This window comes from Cynocephalus volans, chromosome 6, assembly GCF_027409185.1.
Source record: "Cynocephalus volans isolate mCynVol1 chromosome 6, mCynVol1.pri, whole genome shotgun sequence".
Classification (NCBI taxonomy): domain Eukaryota; kingdom Metazoa; phylum Chordata; class Mammalia; order Dermoptera; family Cynocephalidae; genus Cynocephalus; species Cynocephalus volans.
Window position 1 is genome coordinate 16,808,418 of NC_084465.1, and position 16,553 is coordinate 16,824,970.

The 16,553-nt window shown below is 40.7% G+C and overlaps 1 protein-coding gene across 2 annotated transcripts in view; it reads left to right on the forward strand.

Annotated features, from left to right (window-relative positions):
• SLC37A3 (solute carrier family 37 member 3) overlaps positions 1 to 16,553 on the forward strand; it is a 43,326-nt gene that overhangs the window by 13,907 nt on the left and 12,866 nt on the right. For both annotated transcript variants that reach the window (XM_063098689.1, XM_063098688.1), the window contains 4 exons: positions 5,615 to 5,707; positions 8,705 to 8,788; positions 10,698 to 10,843; positions 14,531 to 14,627. In XM_063098689.1, the coding sequence (XP_062954759.1) occupies positions 5,615 to 5,707; positions 8,705 to 8,788; positions 10,698 to 10,843; positions 14,531 to 14,627 (420 nt within the window). The remainder of the gene's footprint in view (positions 1 to 5,614; positions 5,708 to 8,704; positions 8,789 to 10,697; positions 10,844 to 14,530; positions 14,628 to 16,553) is intronic.

Below are 16,553 nucleotides of genomic sequence, written 5' to 3' on the forward strand. Positions count from 1 at the left end.
GCAAAGGGAAAAGGCACATGGTGTGTGAAGTCTGGAGGAAACCAGGCACAAGATTCCACGAGTCCTCTCCTAGTGGAGTCACAGAAGGTGTGCTTAATTCTTCCAGCAGCAAGCTGTGATGACACACTTGAGATATTGCCTCCCAGGGAAGCTAATTAGAGACTCAGTGCCCAGCGTTTTTACTGGGGCTGGTCACATAGGCACCCTCTTGTCTGGCACATACCGAAATTCCAGGCTCCCAGAAGGAAAGTGGGGATTCAGCCTAAACCACCTTGTACGTTCAATCAGTTTAGGCACAGTGAGCCACTCTTATCATGGAGTGGTGGGAACCTTTCTGAAATCCACATTCCTGGGGGCCCTCCGGGGGCGGCCTCACAAGCAGGTCCTTCTAAGGAGAGCAGCCTCAGGCCGGCCTTGTTAACTCTTTTCTACCGTTAATGCACGTCACATTATTAGCTCTTATTGAACACACATGTACTTTTCTGCTTAGGTATTTATTTATTTACTTAACTCTAATTGCTGCCAAAAAATTCTGGTTTTTCAGAACTACAGATGAAGTAGTCTGGGTAGATTGGTTGTGTAGAAGTAAAGTTCTGATTCACGCTGAAGATCTTTGTATCTCTTTGTATACCTTCCCTCATGGACAGCTGAGCTGACTTTCCATTCCTTTCTTTATATTTTAAATCCAAGTTTTTTTCTTCCCAAGGCCTGCTGCTGGAAGTGGAGTGGTTAGGGTGGTGTGTACCTGCCACTTATCCTGTGCTTTGGGTCTGTCACTGTCTGTAACTCTTCACAAACATTGGAAATAGTAAGTGAACATAAGAACATAAACTCTTTGTTTATAGATAATCAAGAGGTAATGGTTAGATCTAATATTTGAGAACAACTTGGCTGAAAAGGATAATAAAAATTTGTACAGCTCTTCCATGAGAGTAGTACAAGAGAATCTAAACTTGTCTTCAGGACAAGGAAGCAGGATTTAAGGTGTCTTGAGCTCTTACTTGGTAGATTTCGCTTGTAAACCTGTCCACTCATCTTCTGCAAAGAACAGCCCTGAACACAGGTCTGCCTTGAACTCATTCTCCACTCACCCCGCTCAGGAAGTTCTCCGTGTCAGCAGGCCTCCCCCACCCCATGCCCGGCCCTTGTTCTGTTATAAACATTTCTCGTGTAGGAAAACCGCACTGTGACCTTTAGTATGTGCACAGGAAGTGCCTCAACGCCTAGCAAGTGGCGGGGCTTAGTATAGTCCCCTAACACAACACAGGGAAACCCTACAGTACACACAGGCTCAAACATTCCCATCGTAATGATTCACACCCTGCGGCCAGGTTGAATCACAGCATGTAAGATTTTAGCGTGTTAAGTTAATTGTGTTGGTGACTTTCATAAACAGTGGATGATTCACTATGTATACTTGGGACATTTCTAACCTACTATTATAGTTATTCTGATCTGAGCTTTATTACAGAAGTAAACTTTCTTCTCTAGGCTTTTTTCTATTCTATTTTCTGAAACTTTTTGTTCTACTTTGTTTTTTTTAGTGTTTGGTTTTGTTTTTTTTCCCACTTGTTAAGGAGGCAGGCAGAAGTGTATTTCAGCTGAATTCTGACAGTGAGGCAGAAAAAAGCTGTTTAAAATCCATCAATTCTTGTGACAGCCACACATGCAGAGAGTTTTGGTGACTTCTCTGAGGAGTAAAGAAAAAAAATCCTAAAACACCAAGCACCTGCTTAAAGTCTCTTTCTCCAGTTCAGATTGATGTTTGTTCCCAACAGGGCTTAATTATGGGTTTGCATGGGCCTGGAAGGGACACAGGGATGAAAGATTGCAGTTAGAGGTAATGTGGTAAAATAACTCTAATAGAAGATATTTAGGTTGCTGTTTTGGCATGCTGAATCTTATGCCATGTGTGTGCACTCTGCTTTCTCATTGATGGTGACAGCGGTATGTGAGGTGGTAGTAAAATGACAAGACTGATTCTGTAAGCCACCCAGAAGTGACCCCAGTGCTTTAGAATCACACTTTACAGTCACATGCCACATAACGACATTTCCATCTATGATAGTCCAAATATAAGACAGTGGTCCCATAAGATTATGGTAGCCATACCATACAGATTAGATGCATAGTAGGCTATACCATTTAGGTTTGTGTAAGCACACTCTGTGATGTTCGTACAATGAAATCACCTAAGGATGCATTTCTCAGAACGTGTCCCCTTCATTAAGTGATGAATGACTATATGTATTTGCTTATGATTTGGGGATTTTACTTTGTTAAAGGTATGTTTTTTTATTTGCTGATTGTGATTTTTCTCTTTCTTAGTTTAGAAATTAAAACTGAGAATTTAAAAAGTACATTTTTTGGGGGGAGTTATTTGTTAATGAATTAACATAAATAACATTTTTTGAAAAAATGACTTTTTCAAAACAAAAGCATAAATAGAAGAGTGACATTGCTTTACATTTTTGCGTATCTCTTCATGTCTTTCATAATAGAAGTGGATTTTCACATCAGCTTCTGAATTCAGTCTGTTGCAAAGTCTGTTCAAAGAGCCTGTGAAGTATGTGAAGAAAATTTGGCCTTTCACAGATACGAAGTTAGAAGAGGGAAGAGTGTTGGGCCGAGCCCGTGGCGCACTTGGTAGAGTGCTGCGCTGGGAGCGCGGCGACTCTCCCGCCGCGGGTTCGGACCCCATATAGGAATGACCAGTGCGCTCACTGGCTGAGTGCTGGTCACGAAAAAGACAAAAAAAAAAAAAAAAAAAAGAGGGAAGAGTGTTTTCATAGCATTTTCAGTTAATTGTGGACATTTATCTTTGGTGGATATTTGTCTACACCAAAATTTGACAAGTGACAGTTCCTAAAAGTTTAGTTGTAGTTGTGGAACCTGAAACTGTATCGATGGACTTAGGAATAATACCCTTACATTAAGGTCCATTTGTCTGTCTTGTACTTTGAATGGATCTTTGAAGTAACAGGCTCATTTTATTCATTTTTGAGGAACTATCTGCCCCGTACCCGACTCTGAATAACTGTGGCCTGTCAGTTCTTTCAAGTACGAATGCATCCCAGCTTGTGACTCGCGCAGTCACACAGTGCTTTTCTTCAGGACGACCACGCCCCTTTGCGGTGCAGAAGTGTTTTATGCGTGCTTTCCACTCTGTCACACAGAATATGAAAAATAAGTGTACTCGGGCCAGGGTTGATAAAATTAATAATTTTTACTGCTTCATCAAGGACACTTTTTAAGTGAAATTGGCTTTTAAAACATTTTTTTTTATCATTTTTCTTTTTTTTTTTTTTTTTTTTTGTCTTTTTCGTGACCGGCACTCAGGCAGTGAGTGCACCGGCCATTCCTATATAGGATCCGAACCCGTGGCGGGAGCGTCGCCGCGCTCCCAGCGCCGCACTCTCCCGAGTGCGCCACGGGCTCGGCCCTTTTTATCATTTTTCTATGAGGATAAAGATTACATTGATTACTAACAGTTTGATGTGATGCCTGGATTCGTGCTAAGGCATAGCAGTTTTACCTCCCACTGCTTCTGCACCATTAGTGCAAAAGTTACTAAAAGGAAAAAGATGAATCACATTTTTTTTTTTTTTTTTTTTTTTAAAGATGACTGGTAAGGGGATCTCAACCCTTGGCTTGGTGTTGTCAGCACCACGCTCAGCCAGTGAGTTAACCGGCCATCCCTATATAGGATCCGAACCTGTGGCCTTGGTGTTATCAGCACCGCACTCTACCGAGTGAGCCACGGGCCGGCCTGATGAATCACATTTTAATATGACATAAATAGTTTGGCCCTTGCAGACCCCTGAAAGGCTCTCGAGGACCCTCGCCATCCCCCACTGTTTCACGGACCACATTTGGAGGGCTATGATCTAGTCTACCTTCCGTCCTATTTAAGAATCCCTTCTATATTTTTGAGAAATTTTCTTCCAATTTCTATCATGGGTATCTAATGTGGGAGAAATTCACTGTGCTGTAAAGCAGCTCATTACATTTTTGAAAGTTCTACAGACTAACTCATCTTTCCACTGATGGCCCTTGATAAAATTGAGGATGACTTTCATATATCCTCTGTGTCCTCTCTTTTTCAACATAAATTTACACTTCTAGTTCCTTCAGTGGTTTCTCCCACAGCCTGGTTTCATATGCCATGGTCATCTTCTTTAAAATGGAAATGAATGGCCATTATTTAATTCATCGAAAAAAGATCTTTACAAAATAATGATTAGTCCTTTTCACTGTTAGTTGCTATATAAATACATGGAAGACTTGGTCCTTATCCTAAAGGAATTAATTATTATTATTATTTTTTTTCCAAAAGATGACCAGTAAGGGGATCTTAGCCCTTGACTTGGTGTTGTCAGCATCATGCTCTCCCAAGTGAGCCACAGGCCAGCCCAAAAGGAATAAATTTAAAAAACAATTCATTTAAACATAGCTAAAGAATATAACCATTGCCTAAAGAATCACATACTAGACATGGCACTTTACAGATAGGACTTAACTGTTTCCTTTCATAGATCTGCAGGCTGGCCGGTGAGGTTCTGTGAGAGCTGCCCAGCTGGTTTGCTCTGAATAGATGGTAGGTGGGCTGAGAGATCCTTCCCTAAGCCCTTGGAGTTGCCAGGTGGGCACTGGGAGGGCCCCCTGATTTTAGGCTTGTCAATATCCGTAGGCCAATCAGCTCTGACCTTGAACAGCTTTTTCAGTGTACCCTAGTTTGTTGTAAAAAGATTGTTTTCTGTGTGTGCCAGACATGAAGAGGTTGGTAAGTATTAGGGTAAGGAACTTCTCTCCAGTAACAAATATTTAGGACTAGTGTTGGGATTACGAGTTTTCTGAGTATCAGACCAGAAGGGTAATGGAGTTAGCAAGACATTGTGATTTGATTTTAGTAGGTGATAAAAAGATACTGTATTCCCATTTTTAAAATTAAGATGTGATTTTTGCATAAAATCACATAAAATTTTTTTAGAGTACGATTCTATAAGTTTTGACACACACACAGTGTTCTTTACTACTGCCACAATCAAGATATAGAACATATCCACCACCCCCCAAAATTCTCCTGCGTCCGTTTGTAGTCAACCCTTCCTGCTACCCCCAGCCCCAGGCAACCACTGATCTGCAGGAAATTGTTTTTAAAGAGTATTTTAGAGTACCTTTCCTCTTGGATAGAGTAGACATAATTTCTAATTTATTGGATATTGAATTCTGCCTAACAAAAAGGTTATAATCAGAATTTATTTCTTCTAAATGTCTGCTTTTATACTTACTGCCCAGCTTTCTCACTTTAGTCATTAGCATTTGAACATTTTGATTTCAAAGAAATAAACGTATGAGTTAACACTCTAAGTGCGTTTGAAGCACGTCAGAGCTGGTCTTTTGGAAGTGTGCAGTTTCTCACGCTGCACTGTGTGGTCTTGGACATGTCACTCACCTTTCCATGCACGTTTTCTCACCTACAGCTTACAGGTTCGCTCTTTTCAGCGTCGCCAGGTTTCTGTGAGGATGGGGGGTGGTTTGTGAAGGGCCTTTGAGAAGTAGAAAGAGCTGACGGGTGCCAGCAGCAATTAACTTGTTCTCGCTGTTTCTGTAGATCTGGAGCTGCAACCACTTGTTCCCCAGCGTAGAGGAAGCCACTCTCTTCCTCGGAACACTGGACACTATTTTCCTCTTCTCCTATGCTGTGGTAAGTTTTAGAATCCTGCGGTTTTCAGTTGAGAAAAAATGTAAACGGAGGGGACTCTAAACCTTAGGATGTTTGTAAGGGCTTTTGAATTTGCTGACTGAGGAGTTTAGTAATTCTCAAGTTTATATTTTGTGTCCTTCCCATTTATTCGTTCATTCATTTGACAGATATTTGTTGAGCTTCTAGCATGTGTCGATGGGAATTTATCATGAACAACACAAAAAATCGCTACCTTTATTAAGCTTATATTCTTAGGCTGGGAGCTAGGGGACACAAACAGTAACAAAATGCTGTAAGTGAATAAATTATAGAGTGATTTTGAAGGTGATGAGTGCTGTGGAGGAAAATAAAGCAGGGAAAGGGGACTAAGTAGCCCTGGGCAGGGGTTGTGATTTTTTTTTTTTTAAAGATAACCAGTAAGGGGATCTTAACCCTTGACTTGGTGTTATCAGCACCACACTCTCCCAAGTGAGCCCCGGGCCGGCCGTAGGGGTTGTGATTTTAAGCAGCACGGCTGGGAAGACATCATGAAGAAGTGGGTATTTGCACAAAGACCTGAGGTAGGTGAGTGAGCTCAGTGTGACTGAACACAGTCATAGCAAAAGTGAGGTCAGGCCACAGGGCTCAGATCGGTGGGGCTTTGATGGGGCTTTGGCGAGGCTTTGCCTTGAACCCTGAGTGAGATGGGAGCCACTGGCAGGGTTAGCACAGAGGCGCGACCGGATCTGACTTATGTTTGAACAGGTGCACTTGCTGCCGCAGAAACAGGGAGACGAGTTAAGCTGTTCTCATTTGAGGTGAAAGATAATGGTGGCTTGGGTCCAGGGTAGCAGTAAGAGGAGGTGGGGGGAAGTAGCTTTTAGCAGTGCTTTGGAGGTAAAGTCAATAATTTTTTTTCCGATTGAATGTGGAATATAAAAGAGGTGTCAGGGACAACTCCGAGGTGGAATGTCATGGCAGAGTGGAGACTGTGGAAGAGTAGGCTTTGGAATCGTTTCTGGACGTGTTGCATTTGAGTGCATATTATTGCCCGGGCCGTGAAGAGCAGACACTTGGTTATGAGTCTGGAGTCAAGGTACAGGTTCAGGCTGGAGATACAAAAAAGTCCTTAGCACATAGATGGTTTTTCAGTTGTGAGATTGGATGAAGTGGTCAAGAGAAGAGGTGGAATAGAGGAGAAGTGTGACTGTCTAGAGGTGGGAGCGGGGAGAAATGGGCAAGGAGGCCACAATGGAGTGGTAAGGTAGGAGGGATACCTGAGAGGGTGGCGTCCTGGGAGCCATTCCAAGTCTGCGAGGGTCATTCTACGTCAGGTAGTCTTCTCAGATTGGGCAGCTAGAGTCTCTGGCTGTTGGAACATCTGTAGTGGCTGCCAAATTTGAGCTGTGGGGCTGATGGTGGCAACAGCTGGAGCTGTGGACTGTGGTAGGAGTCTGTCCTTTTCTCCCTGAGCATCTTATTTCCTATTTTTAAAATGTGTCCACTTGTGAAAAAGGCTTTTAATTGTGTGTCCAGGTGATGTGAAATACCGGACGAAAGTCCCAAAGTAATCTCTACATGGTTACTTAGGTAATTATTAGAATTATCTTCTTCAAAGAGGCAACTTACAGAAACAGTTGGAACAGACCTTAGGTCATTTATTTATCCTAACTCCTCACCTTGGGCATTTTCTGTACAAAATCCTAATGTATAGTCATTGGGCTCTGGCTGGAGCACTCCCAGCAGTGAGACGCTCGCTTCTGTCTGAGCCATCCTGTCCTTTCATGGAGCACTTTAAGAAGCAGTGTGGTTTAATGGAAAGACCAGCCCTGCCACTATTAACTAGCTCTGGTAAACTTGATTTTAAAATGGAATTTAACCTTTTTTTGTTTAGTTTCCTTATCTATAAAATTACGATGATAATACCTATCTATGGGATTAAATAGATGTAGGAGATAAAAGATAAGTGCCATGAACAATCAGTGCTCCAGTTCTTTATACTGACCTGCAGTTCCTTCTGCAACTTCCAGGCATTTTGCTTTCTGGAGCAATGCAAAGTAAACTGGTTCCCTAATCTGAAACAGCCTGAGAGATTTTCCTTGTCCCCTTTATTACATTTGGCATATGACCGTGAGAGTGGTGGCTGTAGAACACTGAATTTACATTAATGCTCACGTGATCCTCTTCTGAAGAAGTGAAAACTTGACAGGAATGAGGGAGAAACCGTTATTATGACATTTTATCATCAAAATGTTCTCTAATATAGAGATAGTCAATTTATTAGACATACTTGGTCCTATTTGAATTTAGGTTTTAAATCAAGACATTTATTCATTTTATTTTTTTATGGAAGAAACCTAAAGTGTGTTGTCCTTGAGGTCTTCCTTTTTTGCTGAGAGCTCAGCATTTTAATTCCTGCCACTGAGTGGGATGACAGCAGAAGGCAGAAGGATGGTACCTATCTTCACGTGATTACTGTCTCTGCCTCCCTGCACTCCCTACCTTGTGATGTCATGAAACTCAAGGATCAGATTAAACAGACAACGTGTGTGCCCTAGAAGCTTCTGTCCATTTCTTACGAGGTTGGAAATGAAATGGCAGGATGATGTGGTAACACATCTTCACTCAGAATAACTAAGAGTGGAGTCCCTTTGGGGAAGCTTATAATCAATGTTTGGGAATTAATCTACTCCAGAAAATGAAATCTATTTGTGTGCTTGTTTTATTAGAGTTATTCATGTAGTTTTTGTTGTTGTTTTCAGTTAGGGAATCCAAGTAAAACCAAAGTTTGCCCTGAATTATGGTGTCTTGGCTCGTAAGGTGTTTGAATATAGTGTGTAGAAGCCCAAAGCCATTTCACAAAACATGGTGAAACTCATAGACAACTAGTCAAGGCATGTGAATAAGATTTTATTTTAAATCTCAGTGTTTCATTTGCCTCATTTGCTTTGCAATGCATGTGTCTTTTTTCAGACTGTGTCATTATTTAGAGCTGAAAAATAAATGCTTTATTTTTAGGGTCTTTTCATCAGCGGCATCATTGGGGATCGACTGAATTTACGATGGGTTCTATCTTTTGGCATGTGCTCTTCTGCATTAGTGGTAAGTTGGAAAGGTATTATTATTATTATTATTTTGGTCAAGTGTTTTAAAATCCAAGTGGTCCCTCTGCTTCTTTATGAAGCATAGAAGAGTAAAATTAATCTTCAGTGTTCTAATCCCTTGTATGCCTTTTCACTTAGGTGAGACTTTTTAAAGCATGATTCTGATTAGGTCCCTTCCTTGATCCTTAGGCATCAGCAAAGACTAATCACTAGTCTAAATAAATAGCATGGTGTTCAGTGCTCTCTAGAACCTGGTCCCAGCCTGCCTTCACAACCGTGTTTGTCACTCTGCTTCACCTTTGCTCCAGCCAAACCAGACTACTTTCCGTGCCCCCAGCATACCCTGCTCCTTTCTACCACGGTGCTTTTGCTCCTGCTGTGCTTCCTGCCTTGAATAGCTCTCTTTTCAGCTCTCATAGTCTAAGTCACTGTCTCCCTCCAGTCATTGGCCAAATGACACCTCTTTCAGAATGCCTAACTTTACTGATCCTAATCAATCGATCGTGCTGTCTTCTGAGCTCCTGTGCCTATGTTTCTTTGTGGGCACTTGTAATTATCTGCTGCTCAGCCTCGTTACTTCTGTTTCAGTCTTACTTTCCCTGAGAGTGGGAAGCATAGTGGTTAAGAGCACCGATTCCCTAGACAGGGCAGCCTTCGTTTCCATCCCTCTTCTGCAGTTTCCTAGCTTACGATTTCTCTGTGCTTCAGCTTCTTCATTTGGAAAAGAAAATGTGCATATTACCCCGTCCTAGGGCTGAAGTGAGGATTATGAGCTTCTATATGGGAGGCATTTAGGACAGTGCCTGGCACATGAAGTGCTATGTACATAGGGCAAGATCCATACGTGATTCATCTTCATTTGCTTACTAGCTTCTAGTAAGGAATTTTTGTTGATTGAGTGACACCATAGAGTTTAGTTAGACCCTAATTTATTGTTGTTTTTCAATGTCTGCCATTTGAGTGCAGGAAAATACTTTTTTTCTCTTGAAATTTTAGAGATCGAAGCACTTTATTTATTCTCAAGCTACTCACCCGCACATATATACATTCTATTTTTAAACCTGTATACATACTTTTTTGTTTTATTAAAAATATTTTTAAAAAATTGAAGTATGCACATAAACTCTTTTTCATATATAGTTCTGAGTTTCAGCAAACGAATACAGTTGTTGGACTACTACCCCGCTCCCACCTCCCTCAGCCTCTGGCAACCACTGACCATTTTTCTGTCCTTCTAGTTTTGCTTTTTCCAGAATGTCTTGTAAGTGGAATCAGACAGTATTCTACATACTATTTTTTTTTAACTCATGCCAAGTATTCCCAAAATAGACTTCAAGTGTAAATAAAATGTCCACTTGAGCAAAATGCCTGGAATAAAGCAGCCACTTGATGAAAGCTTCTAAATGATTCAGCAGATCACAAGGTGGATGGATGGGTTTCCCTCACACTGATGAACCTAGTGGCTGCAGTCATAACAATAGCCCGCACTTACCTGTGCTCTTACTCCAGCAGCGCCTGGGGCTGTTGTCAGTGAGTCAATGAGTTTATGCGCGTGGACACACTGGGGCTCACAGCAGCCTCCCCGCTGCAGACTTCAGACTTCGGCTTCCCCCCATACACTCAGGCCTGAGGGAGAGGAGATGGAAATAAATGTAAAATGAGGTGTAAAAATGAGGAATGAACTTTGTAGAGTTGAAGATGCAAGTTGGGGGGATGATCATATAGTGACTTTTATGTCCTTTGACGTCTTTGCCTGTCTGGCTGGTGCCAGTTCTGAGCAGGAGCAGCTGTTTGAGTATGTTCGTCACGCGGTCTCTTTACTCTGAAAGTTAAGCACTGTAGGCAGTTGCATGTGCTAGAGGTGTCCATGTGGATGTCACATGTCCCTTTTTGTTTCCTTCTCGAAGGTGTTTGTCTTTGGCACTGTGACAGAATGGCTGCACTTCTACAACAAATGGCTGTACTGCTGCCTGTGGATTGTGAACGGCCTGCTGCAGTCCACTGGGTGGCCCTGCGTGGTAGCTGTCATGGGCAACTGGTTTGGGAAAGCTGGGTATGCCACTTCCTTCCTCTTTGATTTTTCTGTTTACGTGGTTTTCATGTTGGATTATTGAGACTTGTCAGAGCCAATTAACTTGATGCCTTAGACACTGTGCACATCTTTCCTCTATTTTAGAAAGTCAGAATAGTTCAGGGAGAGAAGGATTCACGTCAGAGTATATTGGAAATCCTGTGAACCTTAGAGCTGAGACGTTTTGTGAGACTCCATGACCTTCTAAGTTAAAGATAAGGAAACTGAGGCCAAAAGTTATCTGTGTGACTTGCCTAAAGTCATATAACAAGAGTTGTAATAAGATTCTGATAAAGAATGCCAAAATTTGGGGCTTAGTTAAATGGGACATTTTCCCCGCTAAACCTTCAGGTAGTTGTTAGATTATATTTGACTTTGTGCGTGTGGTGTGGGCCATGGGATAAAGATAGGTGTCTACTAAAGTACTGTCTAGGCCACCCAGGAAGTAGAGCCATAGTTACTTTATAGGATGAAAAACAAGTGGAGATAACCAAAAACTTTGCTTTGTTTATTGTTGTGACGCCATGATTTCAGGAATATTAGGAATTTGGATTTTCATCATTTTTCCTAGGTATTTATGTATTGTCAGATGCATATTTATCTCATCTATGTCTCTGTCTTTTTTGTATGCTTGCTCTTTTATGTGGGGACCAGTGTATGCAGCAGACATTATCCACCCACAGTAGTGATCAGTGTGTGCTCTGGCTGGCTCCTCTGTTTTCCAGCTTCCCCAGTTTCATAATGGGAGTTAACTTGCTCATTTGATCTATAATGTTGTGAAGTTCCCCTATAAAATGTCTTGTGGTTTGAATAAGCACCTCTTAATCAGACTGCTCTGCATATGTCATTGTGTTAGTGATTTCTATTTCGTTCGTACTCTAGCGCCACTGTTTTAATACAATTGCATTGTGAAAGGCGTTTCCCTATGGAATTCTAGTTTTCTTTTGTAGCAGGTGATGCTGCCTGCTCATGTGCTGTTTTATTTTTTATTAAGATTTTTAAGGAGTGCTGGTCAGTTAGCTCAGTTGGTTAGCGCACAGTGTTATAACACCAAGGTCAAGGGTTTGGATCCCTGTACCAGCCAGCTACCAAAAATAAAAAAAAAGATTTTTAAGTAATTTTTTTTATTCATGATTTTAAAAAAATCATACAAAGGATATTTGTTTATTATAAACAAATCAGAAAATGTAAATGAACAAAGAAAAATAAAGGTTAAACCAACTGAAATCCTATTACCCAAAGATAATTACTAGTTTTAACATGTAACATTCTAAGAGAATTGTTTTCTAAGCTTTTATAAATTGGATGATGCTGGGTCTTTGATAGTGACTAAACAATCTGACCACTTCATTGTTTCTGTGGATCAGTCGTAAAGAAAAAAAAGTCAAGAAAACCATTACAGTTTAATTTTGAAGTAAGGCAATTTATCTTTATTTTATTTTTGCAGCTGGCCTGTGTGGGGATCCGAACCCTTGACCTTGGTGTTATAAGGCTGCGCTCCAACCATCCAAGCTAACCAGCCAGCCCTGCAATTTGTTTTTAAACAAGTAACACTAGTGAGAGAGATTGAAAGTGCATTGCTGTGGACATTGTGACTTCCAGTGAAACATAACAATAACCCACAGTCCACTAAAACTATGCCAGCTTAAAGTTACTGTAAGCCAATTTCTTCTCAAATCATGTCTTTGGTCTGTCCATGTCATTCGGATCCTAAGCTTCTTCCTGTTCCCTCCATGAGCCTCTTGATAGGCTTTAATATTTTATCATATTGGGGCATTTTAGAACTGAAGAGGAATGTAGAGACTGTCTAGCTCAAATATTTGTTTACCAGATGAGAAAAGTTGGAGCCCAGAGAAATCAAGTGATCTCCTGCGGACATGGCCCCTAACTAGCTACTGCTGTGGATGCGTCATGTCACTGCTCTTGGTTGTCAGGGTCATAGTTTTTTAAAACGAATTTAGACTAGGTAGTAATAATGCTTCTGTTTTTATAGCATGAAGCCCTTTCATCTGTATGACTGCATGCAGTCTGCTGAGGAGCACAGTTCTCCCAGATTAGAACCCCGAGTCTCAGCTCATGGCTTGCGTGTGATTGCACAGCCGCGGCAGCAGAGCTCAGACTTTCGAAGACTACTTTTTACCGTATAGCGCTGTCTTTGTTTATTTCTAAAATTCCTTCTGTCTCAGTGAGGTTAGGAAAATGCTTAAAGAGCTACAAAATGTAGATCTAACTCAGTGTATTATTATAGGTATCAAATAGAATAAAACACAAATTTGAATTTAAAAAAATGAACTTTTCTTAAATCCTTTTTCTTTCAACAGCACTACTGCTATTGCCTATATTCAAAACTAATCATTTCTCTCCAGGACGATGGTAATAGCCAGCTTCCCTTCCACCAGGCTCTTCCTCTGCCCATCCTTCTTTATTTAAATTGTAACGACTTTATTGAGGTGTACATTATTGTGCTTATGCTGCACATGTTTAAAATGTACAAATATATGTGATCTGGCCGGTGTACTCTTCTAAAACCATGTGCACAATTAACACAATGAACATGTCCGTCACCCCCAGGAGTTTCCCCATGTCCGCTGGTAGTTTCTCCACCTCCCCGTTTCCTCCTGCGTGTCCAGGCCACCACTGATCCGCTTTGTCACTTTAGATTAATTTGAGTTTTCTAAGATTTTATATAAATGGAATTATACAGTATGTATTCTATTTTTATCTTTCATTCAGCATAGAGATTTATTCACAGTGTTTGTGTACAAATCCCCATATGGACATGTGTTTTCACTTCTCTTGGGTAAATAGTTAGGCGTAGAATGGCTGGATCATATGGCAGGTGTGTTCACCTTTTTAAGAAACTGGCAGTCTCTTCCACCGTGGTCGTACCACTTTACATTCCCAGCAGCAGGGTGTAAGAGTGCCAGTTGCTTTACCTTCTGCCAACACTCAGTGTGCCCCGTCTTTTTTGATTTTAGCCATTCTAATAGGTGTTTAGTTAATAACTCATTGTGATTTTAATTTGCATTTCCCTAATGTCTAATGATGTTGAGCATCTTTTCATGTGCTTGTTTGTGTCATATATTTTTTTGTGAAATACCTGTGAAAATCTTTTGCCCCCTTTTCAGAAACTTTTTATTTTTATTTTTATTTATTTATTTATTTATTTATTTATTTGTCGTTTTCGTGACCGGCACTCAGCCAGTGAGTGCACCGGTCATTCCTATATAGGATCCGAACCCGTGGCGGAAGCGTCGCCGCGCTCCCAGTGCTGCACTCTACCGAGTGCGCCACGGGCTCGGCCCAGAAACTTTTTATTTTGAGATGATTGTAGATTCATGCTCTTGAACATTCTGTTGCATTGTCTATTTTCTTATTATTGAGTTTTGAGAGCTCCTTATATATCAGTACACATCTTTTATCAGACAAGTGATATGTAAGTATTTTCTCCCAATTTGTTGCTTGTCTTAATTCTCCTAGCGGTGTCTTCTGGCAAGTCCCAAATTGAAGTTTAACATAATAAAATTGTAAAGTTGGAAGAGATTTGATGTTTTGGCATTTTGGTGTATTTGAAAACATTTTAAAATAGAGTATTTATTCTTTGTAATGTGAACCTTCAGAGTTCTGTCTGATTCTATTTTCTTCTGTCTTCCACTTTCTGGATCTTAGACGAGGAGTTGTTTTTGGTCTCTGGAGTGCCTGTGCTTCAGTAGGCAATATTTTGGGAGCGTGCCTAGCTTCTTCTGTACTGCAGTATGGTTATGAGGTAGGTATTTTTTTCTAGCTTTTTCGCGTATGTGTGTATGTATTGTTATTTAATGAAATCATACCGTGGTCATTTACTACCTACAACTGTATCGGGGCAGGGTAAGGCTTGTTTTGAAAGTGGAAAAACTTCTGATAAATTCAAGCACATAAAAAATTATTTATGGCAAAAACACCATATGAGAGTCTACAGACAAATAACCAATTGAGAAAAAGTATTTGCAACTCATGCTGCAGATAAAGGGCTAGGCTAATCTCCCTAATATGTAAAGGGCACCCACAAATTGGTAAGGTAAAGACCAACAACACAGAAAGAAAGGTAAAGGATTTGAATGTGTTGTTCATGGAAATGAAACAGAAATGGCTTGGAAATGAATGAAAAGATACTTAGCTTCACTCATAGCTTATTCTTTCATTCAATAAATATTTAATTCCCTCTATGTGCCCTTAGGCACCAGAGAATATAGCATTGGCTAAAAGAGACAAAAATCTCTCTCATGGAGCTTAGGTGTTAGTTGGTGGAGAAATGCAAATTTTTAAAAAAGAAAAGAAAACCACACTGTATACTTATTAGATTGGTAAAAATCTTAAAGTTTGATAACATGTTGTGTTTGTGAGGGACTGAAGAAATAGGCATTGCAGTTGAGAGGGTAAATAACACCTCAATGGGTCAATTTGACAATGTCTATCAAAATTACAGCCGTTCTGACTGAGCGGGTTCATCTTCCAGAATTAAACACACATGTGAATTACCTAAACATGTAGAAAGCGATCTCTCTACAAGGTTCTTTATTTCAGCATTGTTTGTAATAGCCAATGATTGAAAATCAATGCCAACCAATAGAGAAATAGTTACACTGTGATACACCTGTTCAAAGGCGTGCTCTCTGTGTGCTACTAGAGACCAGCGCACTGGAAAGATCTCACAGGTGTGTTAAGTGAAGAACGCAGTGGTGCAAAGCCACGAGTCTTGAATGATCCATTTGTGTAAAAGGGAAGAATGAAAGAGGATGTATTTGTATGAGCTTGTATGTTTCTAAAACAATCTCTGGACAGTAAAAATTAAATAACAGCAATGGTTATATGCTGGGGAAATTGGGAATTGAGTGGATGGGGAAGGGGTGGGAGGGAAAGTTTTCACTGTACATCTTACTTTTTGTTGCTTGAGTCATGTGAATGAACGTATTGCCTACTCAAGAACCGAAATAACTAAAAGTAAGTAAGTACTTTTAAAAAGTAGATAAATTTTAAACAGATCACCAAGAATTTTGGTCTAGCTGTGGTCAATGAGAAGTCCTTTCTTAATTCACGGTCACCTTTATTCTAGGCTTCTTAGCTTCACACCTGGATTGTACTAATTGGTTCAGTTGGGTATTTCAATTCACCCTCGGTGCTGCTCCCAGATTTGACTTCTGGAAACACTTAATTTTGTCACTCATTTGTTTCAAAATTCAGACTCTCCGCATCAGGCTCCGTTCTCTGTTAAATAAAATTCAGCTGTGCAGCCTGGCGGTTGAGTCTTTAGTCTTGATACCACCTTTCTGAGTCAGTTTTGTTCCCTATTATGTCCTAGCTGAAGCCCTTTCCTTCAGCCATGCAGTGAGCTTTCTATCTCATTCCCGCCCTGTGCCTTTGCTGACGTTGTGCCTGGAAAGAGGGGCAGTTGCTTTGATTTTCAGCTCTTCCCTGAGACATTGTCTGGCTGCTTCAGCCTCTCAGCTGTTTCCTTCTTCTGAATTCCTGTGCATGTTTCTTACTAGGACTGGCCCTTCTTATCTATTCAGCTACATGCTGCCGTACAAGAGTGTTTGTTTATTGTTTGATCCCCTCAACTGATACAACATCTTTGAGGGCACATACTGTGTCTTTTGTGGGAGGCTATGTGATGCAAAGAACAAGATTTTTGGAGCCAGTCCTGATATCACAG